General features: G+C 44.3%; 1 protein-coding gene across 1 annotated transcript; it reads left to right on the top strand.

Moving 5' to 3' along the window:
* The first annotated feature begins 6,601 nt into the window (after positions 1-6,601).
* On the top strand, positions 6,602-8,878 carry SEPHS2 (selenophosphate synthetase 2). The gene has a single exon (XM_036827143.1). The coding sequence runs from the start codon at positions 6,778-6,780 to the stop codon at positions 8,131-8,133; it is 1,356 nt and encodes a 451-aa protein (XP_036683038.1). The 5' UTR covers positions 6,602-6,777; the 3' UTR covers positions 8,134-8,878.

Here is an 8,878-nt window from a genome sequence, read left to right as displayed (position 1 = left end):
TCCCTCACCATCCTCTGCAGCATTCTTCCCCTCCAGTCTATTTTCAACCTAGCAGCCAGAGTGATCTTTCAAAAACACAAAGGGTTCAACCATGTCATCCTCCTGCTCAAAACTAATCTTGTGGCTTCCTCTTTCTATGAGGAGAAAAAGTCCAAAAATCCTCCGCATGACCCATCAGATCTTGCACTCAAGCCATCAGGAAATCTGCTGGTTTCAAAAAATACCCTGACTCTGATTGCCTCTTACCATCTTCACTGTAGCCACTGGTGCAAACCACCATTGTCTCTCTCCTGGGGTTTTGCAGGAGCCTTCTCACTGTCCCTTTGATTCCACCTCCCGAGCCCATCTGCCCTCACCTTAGGCAGAGTCATCATGTCAGTCCTCCAGTCTAAACCCTCCAATGGCTCTTATCTCACCCAGAGCCAAAGCTAAAGGCCTTATAGTGGCCCACAGGCCCTGCATATCAGGCCCTTCATTGCTCCTCTGACATCACCTCTTCCTGCCCTTCTCTCGTCCAGCCACTGGCCTCCTTATTCTTTCGCCATCGCATCAGCCTTGCTGTGTCTTGGGGCCTTTGCTCTGGGTGTTTCTCTGTTTGGAATGCTGTTCCCCCAGATGATCACATGACTCCCTCCCTCCTCATCTTCAAAGCCGCTCTGGTGATCTCTATCTCTGTCTCAGAAGCCTCCATTCCCCGAGTTCTGCCCTTACCCCAAGTCTCTTTCTCTCTCTGGGTCTTATGGCAGGAGTTCACTCACTAGGGTTTCTCACATTTGCCTCAGATACAAAGATGAAACTTCCTGGCATTTGGGATGGTGGAAGGTGGTTAAGAGTGTGAGAGCTGTGGCCATGAGTGTCATTTCTCAAGTTTTCTGAGGCAGAGCCTGTTGCTAGAAACCCCATGAGGCAAGTCCAGGAGAGGTGGGAGTTGGGAACTAGGGCTGAACCTGGCCTGGGTCAGGTCCAAGGCAGGGACCACCAATAGGGACACTGACCTGGGTGTCAGGCCAGAGCGGTGGGGGCTCAGGCCGACGGGAAAAGTTTTGGACCTTTGGGGTTTGACTACAGACTAAAAACCATAACAAAGTTAGATTATGTCAATCCTACAATGACCTGTGAAGCCCTATGTCCTGTGCTACCTCCTCCCTACCCTGTGCCACATCTGTCTGACTTCATTTCCTTTAACACTCCCTACTCACTGTGCAGCAGTCACCCTGACCTCCTTGTTGTTCCTAGACCACCCCAGGCACACTCCTTCCTGCCCCAGGACCTTTGAACTTGCCAGTCTCTCTCCCTGAAACACTCTTTCCCAAATATCTGCATCCTTATTCCTCTCTTCAGTCAGGCCTTTATTTCAAAGTCACCTTATCAGTGAGGCTTTCCCTGACCACAATCACACAATACACACTCACATACAAGAATTCTTACCTCCCTCTCTCCAGACTTTGTTTTTTCTCCTTAATATCTATCCCTAACCAACAAAGGATTGCTCTTATCTAGTGCTATCTGTCTCTCCATTAACATGTCAGCTCCATGAGGACAGGGATTGCTGTCTGTTGCGTCCACTGATATAGCTCCAATATCCAGTGCAGTGGCTAGCACAAAGGAGGTCTTCTATACATATTTGTGAATGAACCCAGGGAGTGTCTCCAGCATCTATTACATGCCAGATATTTTTCAACCATTATTTTATTTCTTACTAGAAATAAATGGGATGATCCCATTTTTGTTAAAAAAAAAAAAAAAAAAAGGTGTATATAATGCACAGAGCACACACTATGTCGCTCCATACAGCCTGGAGGGAATGGCTGGGCGCCCCCTGGGGCTCATTGTGAGGTGGTGGCCCTCCATATAGCATGGCAAGAAAAATGTCTAAACTTAGCTCTGCTCCACTAAGGTGTCAATAGCAATTATCTCTGGGAGGAGGGATTTCAAGTGATTTTAACTTTTTTCCTTTTTACTAAGTTGCATTTTGTGATTTTTCTACAATGACAAGACAATGATTTTGTAACAAGAAAAAATTTTAATGGAGAGTGTACTGAGCCTACTGAAGTATTTTCAGTGTACTGAAAATGTACTAAATGTATATTTTCAGGAATTCCCTGGTGGTCCAGTTGTTAGGACTCCGTGCTTCCACTGCAGGGGGCGCAGGTTCTGTCCCTGGCCGGGGAACTAAGATACCACATGCCTCGAGGTGCGGGGCAGGCCCCCTCCCCAAAAGAGTGTACTGAACCCTAAAGTGTAGTGTTATAATTCTGAATGATTATCATAATGGAAAAAAACCCCAAGGTTTTTGTTGTATGTGGAAATCAAATGGTGGTGGGTGAAGGGTGAGATAGGAGTAGGGGATTAAGAGGTACAAACTACTATGTATAAAATAAGTAAGCTACAGGATGTATTGTACAGCACAGGGAATATAGCCAATATTTTATAATAACTGTATTTTTTTAAATATTTATTTATTTATTTATTTTGGCTGCACCAGGTCTTAGTTGTGGCACACTGGATATTTGTAGCGGCGTGCAGGATCTTTAGTTGCAGCATGCATGAAGGATCTAGTTCCTCGACCAGGGATTGAACCTGGGCCCCCTGCATTGGGAGCACTGAGTCTTAGCCACTGCACCACTAAGGAAGTCCCTAAAATAACTTTAAATGGAGTAAATCTATGAAAGTTTTGAATCACAATGCTGTACACTTGAAACTAATATCATATTGTAAGTCAACTATACCTCAGATTCTCTTATTCTTTAAAACCCCTCTTTCTTCTCCTTTGCCTGCTCTCCCAACCCCACCTCCAGGTTTTTACCTTTGCAATCTTTGACCCAAATGGTAAATGTAGTTCAATGAATCTCTCAGTGAAAAAATAAGAAAAAGATAAAAAGGATGCTTTCGAAAGCTCATGATGCGGTCACAAGGATCCACCCAGGTGGATGGCCTGCACAAAGGCACGTGAACTTGTCGTTCTGGCCCAGTAGGTTGGTCACTGGCCAAGGCAAATTCATGACTTTTTTTGCACTGGCCCGGGTGAACATTGCTCCCAGGTAGAAGTGACAGGGAGGGATATGGATGCAAATCTTCCCCCAAAAGAGTCCTGCTTCCTTGAGGGGCGTGGTAAGGGTTGTTAGTATTATCAAGGTGACCCCTGGAATGAGGGGTAGAGCACCAGCCTTCAGGTCAGACAGACTTGGGTTTGCAATTCCCACTAGGTTGATTCCCAGTTGGTGACTCTGTGCAAGACTCCTAAGCTATCAGGGACCTCAGTTTCTGCATCTGTAAAATGGAGATAAGAAAACCAACTTCCTGGGGCTGCTCTGAGGAGGAAATGAGGAGATAAATAAATGCAAAATGCTCAGCACCGGGGGCTTCCCTGGTGGCGCAGTGGTTGGGAATCCACCTGCCAATGCAGGGGACACAGGTTCAAGCCCTGGTCTGGGAAGATCCCACATGCCACGGAGCAACTAGGCCCGTGAGCCACATTTACTGAGCCTGCGCGTCTGGAGCCTGTGCTCCACAACAAGAGAGGCCGCGATGGTGAGAGGCCTGCGCACCGCGATGAAGAGTGGCCCCCGCTTGCCACAACTAGAGAAAAAAAAGCCCTCGCACAGAAACAAAGACCCAACACAGTCAAAAATAAAAAATAATTAATTAATTAATTAATTTAAAAAAAAATGCTCAGCACCATCATATGGCTCATCATATGTGCTCAGCAAACTGTATTGTATAAAATGATGTATTCATTCAACAAATGTTATTGCCATGTAAAGTGCTAGGGTGGACGAAACAGAGCAGCCCCTGCTCTGTGGAGCTTACAGACTAGTGGAACAGATAGTCATGGTGTAATCACATGAATAAAGAATTACAATTGCGCTAAATACTGAGAAGGAAAAGTCCAAAGAACTAAGAGAGCATATAAACAGGGGCACCTGATCTAGCCACTTTTTAACCCAGAAGAGGTGACTACAGACGAAATAGAATGTTTTTGTTTTTCCCTTAATGATAAGAGAATCCTTCACATGTACAATATGCTGAACGTTTTGCAAAGAACTTTTCGTAGATGAGATTTTCATATGATCCGAAGCAGAGATGATGACCCTCGTTTTACAGAAGTGGAAACTAAGGTGTAGAGAGGTTATATAACTTCCTTAAGGCCAGACAGCTCATTGATAGCACACCCAGAGATCAGACAAAACCCAGAAGTCCTTTGCTTCCACATCTATTGTTTTTTCAGTATATCATTTTTTTAAAATTCTGAAATACAGCATACTTTCTTCTTTTTAAAATGTTGAAATATAGTTTACTTACAAAAAGCATGGGGAAATATATGTGTATGGTTTAAGGAATACCTATGAAACTACCACCCAGCCCAAGGAACAGAATTTAACATAGCTCAGAAGTCCCCTTATATACCCTTCCCCAGAAGTAACTCCTATGCTAAATTTTGTTAATCATTAATTCTCTTACCTTTTAAAAGAGTTTTTATCATTTATGCATCTCAGTGATATATTATTGCTTATTTATAAATGGCATCTTAGTTTATGTTTTCTATAGCTCGCTTCTTACTCCCAACGTTTTGTTTTTGAGATTATTCATGTTGATGATGCCTATATCTCACTTTTACAAATAAATAATATTCCATTGTGTGATTACACCACAATTTATTTGTGCACTCCCCTGCTAACAGACATTTGGATCATTTCCAGTGTTTTACCGTTATAGCTCTTCTTTTTCCTTTGGGAGATAAATGAATTTGTTTTTATAAAAAACTTTTGTAGATGTTATAAGTTTTGTGAATTTAAAGTCCAGTCCCTACACCCACATTATCAGTACTGTATGATAGTAGGTTCTATCATTTATTTTGAGTTTACCATCAGTCAGGAACTGTGTTAGGAGATTTACACACATTTAAAAAATTTAATTCTCTTAACATTCCTATTTGATATGTATTATTATCTTCAGGTGAAAGGACTACTTTTTTAGGCAATGAAACTGAGGTCCCTAGAGGTTAGACAATTAGCCTAAGGTCATTAGGAGAGCCAAGATTGCAACTCGGTCTAATTCTAACGTTCCGGTTCTTTCCAATTCACTCCAGGACTTAATACCGTATTGTGCAGTAATAAAAACCAAATGTAATGATGAACTATACTATCTATAAGTATCTACTCTATTTTTTATATTTGTGATTGTGGTAAAACACACATAACATAAAATTGACCATCTTAACCACTTTTAAGTGTACAGTTCAGTAGTGTTAAGCACATTCACATTGTTGTGCAATCATCTCCAGAGCTCTTACAGCCATTCTTGAACATATCACCTGGGGCACACGTGCAGGAGTTTTCTCCAGGACATGTCCTATGGGTGGAATTCCATGGGTTTGCATGTGTCCAACTTTATCAGTTAAGGCCAAACTTTTTTCCAAAATGTTTGCACCAATTTATACTCCCATAGGCAGTTACTTTTTTTTCAAGTATGCATTACATTCAAATGTTTAAAAAAATTATTTTAAGTTCCAATGTTAAAAGAACAAAAAGACAATACAATGAAAAAATCTCCTGTCCCCTAACCACCTCATTCTCTCCCCAGAGGCATCAAAATTACTTATTACTCACATACTTATTATTATAAGGTCTTTATGAGAATTAAATTAGTTAATATATGTAAAGTATTTAGAATCCTGCCTATTAGAACTGCAACTACTATCAGGATAATCACATCGATGTTTTCTCATTCTTTTTTACAGTTGCCTGATAGTCTATTACATAAATGTATCACTATTTTAATCATAATTGATAAACATTTAAGTTGTTCCTGTATGTTTATAGCACAGCAGTAAATAACTATTATTTCCCACTCACATAGGTGAGTACATCTAAAGGATAAAGTTCGGGAACTGGAACTGCTGGGTCAAAGGTATTTAGCACAGTTCTAATTTTAATGGATATTGGCAAACTGCCCTTCATGAATACATCACAGATTCTCATATATATTAACTTAAAGAGATAGAAACTTTGGAATAGAATAAACCTAGGTAAGCTACTTTTTGTTCAGATGAGTCAGCTGATGCACGGGAGAGGGAAAATGACTGGCACAGGCAGTTAGTAGTGGAAACAGCACCAGAACCCATGCAGATGTCTGGACTTGGAGTCTTAAATGCTTTGAAGTCCACGTTAACATTTCATTATTTTGATGCTGCGGCTTGCTTATATAATGGTAGTAACTTAATAACTAATTTCTCACTATTCTTTCCGATTTTTTCCCTGGGCTATTTTCCTACCCTGGATTGATCATGCGCGCTATCTTGGACAATTCTGACCGGCTTGAGGTTTGCCAAGTGACCCATCTGCCCTCGTCTTCGAAAATGCTGGATTTGATAAACTGCCTCTAGGGAAACAGAGCTCCGCCAGCCACTCCCAAGAGATCGTTTAAATTACATCAAGGGAAATGAACCAAGGTATTTGTTCTGTAATCTCTCCGAGGTCAATTTCCCAAGCTGGTGGTTGATTAGTAATACATCTTTTAGACCAAAGGAAGCCCGCCTCTCGAGTCATCATTGGCTGGTACGGCTGTCAATCACCAGGGGTATAAATAAGGGATGCCGGCGGCTCCTCCTCCCGGACGGCCAGGAGCGCGTGGGGTGGCTGCAGTCAGGCTGCGCGAGTCGTGCCGGGGAGGCGCTCTGCGGTAATATCTGACTGTTACTCCTTAATAACTGGAGTGGAAAGTAAAAGGGACCTCTGCTCCTCTCTCCTCTTTTCCCCTCCCTGCCGGGCAGGCGTGATGGCGGAAGCCGCGGCGACGGGCGCCGGCGGAGAGGCGATGGCGGCGGTGGCGGCGGGGGAAGGCTCCTCGGGCCCGACAGGCTTGCCTCTAGGCCGGGGCTTCTCGAGCTACCGGCCTTTCGAGCCCCAGGCGTTGGGCCTCAGCCCGAGCTGGCGGCTGACCGGCTTCTCCGGCATGAAGGGCTGAGGCTGCAAGGTCCCGCAGGAGACGCTGCTCAAACTCCTGGCGGGACTGACGCGGCCGGAGGTGCGGCCTCCGCCGGGCCGGGGCCTGGTCGGAGGCCGTGAAGAGACGGCCCAGGAAGCCGGCCTGCCGGTTAGGGCGGAACCCAGCCCAACCTTACCAACCCTCGGCATTGGGATGGACTCCTGCGTCATACCCCTGAGGCACGGGGGCCTGTCCCTGGTGCAGACCACCGACTTCTTTTACCCCTTGGTGGAAGATCCCTACATGATGGGGCGCATAGCTTGTGCCAACGTGCTGAGTGATCTCTACGCCATGGGCATTACTGAATGTGACAACATGTTGATGCTACTCAGCGTCAGCCAGAGTATGACTGAGGAGGAACGAGAAAAGATAACACCACTCATGGTCAAAGGCTTTCGGGATGCTGCAGAGGAAGGAGGGACTGCAGTGACTGGTGGGCAAACGGTGGTAAACCCTTGGATTATCGTCGGCGGAGTTGCCACTGTGGTGTGTCAACCAAATGAATTCATAATGCCTGACAGTGCCGTTGTTGGGGATGTGCTTGTGTTAACCAAACCCTTAGGAACCCAAGTTGCTGTCAATGCCCACCAATGGCTGGATAATCCTGAAAGATGGAATAAAATAAAGATGGTGGTCTCCAGAGAAGAGGTAGAGCTGGCCTATCAGGAAGCCATGTTCAACATGGCTACCCTAAATAGAATTGCTGCTGGATTAATGCACACGTTTAATGCCCATGCAGCCACAGATATCACAGGCTTTGGCATTCTGGGTCACTCTCAGAACCTTGCAAAACAACAAAGAAATGAGGTGTCCTTTGTCATTCATAATCTGCCAATCATTGCCAAGATGGCTGCTATCAGCAAGGCCAGCGGGCGCTTCGGGCTCCTTCAAGGAACCTCAGCAGAAACTTCTGGGGGGTTACTGATTTGTCTGCCAAGAGAACAGGCAGCTCGCTTTTGTTCGGAAATCAAATCTTCAAAGTATGGAGAGGGCCACCAAGCCTGGATCGTCGGCATTGTGGAAAAGGGAAACCGGACAGCCCGGATCATTGACAAGCCTCGAGTTATTGAGGTCCTGCCCCGTGGAGCCTCTGCTACTGCTCTTGCTCCTGAGAATTCCAGTACCTCCTCTGAGCCTAGCTTGTGAGATGGAATAGGGGAAGTTGTTTGGACTGTAGAGCCTTTGTACAGAATCATGGACAATTCTCAAGAGTTGATTTTAGGAAATTTCCAAAGAAGGCTGCCTGCATAATAGTTCCAGCTGCCCTTTCTAGGTGATTTGAATCAGCCCATCAAAAGCTGCACATTCCAAGGCCAGAAGTAACATTTTGGACTTTCGGGGGGTAGGTTTGTTAATCTCTTGAGTGGAAAAAGAGCAGAAAACCCTCTGTTTCCTCTTTCCAAGAGCAAGATGAGGCTACTCAGGTTTGAGAGATTTTTCTGGGCACAGGGTTCATTGATTTCTGCCCAGGGAGTGAGATTATTTAAAATTACATAGACACCAAAAATAAGTTGCAAAAAGAAAAACATTTAGATCAGAAGCAAATAAGTTTGGACCAGTACTGTTGATAAATCTAAATTGTTAAGGGAGATTAAAATGCAAAGTCAAATTCTTATTAGATTACTCTGAAATACTGGCTCTTTCCTACTCTGGACAAGAATTGAGCAGCTTGTCCAACGACTGGGAAAGGAGGACCTCCAACCACCTTACTTGGTCTCTGTTAATGACGTCTCTCCCTCTAAACCCCTTTAAGGACTGGGAGAGGCAGAGCAAGCCCCAGAGCCCAGGCCTTGGTGGACATTAAGATGTTAAATTCTTGTGCTGAAAATTCCTGGTGATTTAATCAATAAAGTGATTTCTAGTGAAATAAAGAGGATTTTGTTGAAAAATT

The sequence above is a fragment of the Balaenoptera musculus genome, chromosome 15 (genome assembly GCF_009873245.2).
Source record: "Balaenoptera musculus isolate JJ_BM4_2016_0621 chromosome 15, mBalMus1.pri.v3, whole genome shotgun sequence".
In the NCBI taxonomy this organism is placed as follows: domain Eukaryota; kingdom Metazoa; phylum Chordata; class Mammalia; order Artiodactyla; family Balaenopteridae; genus Balaenoptera; species Balaenoptera musculus.
Note: the sequence above shows the minus strand (reverse complement) of the source record. Positions and strands in the feature narration are given on the sequence as shown.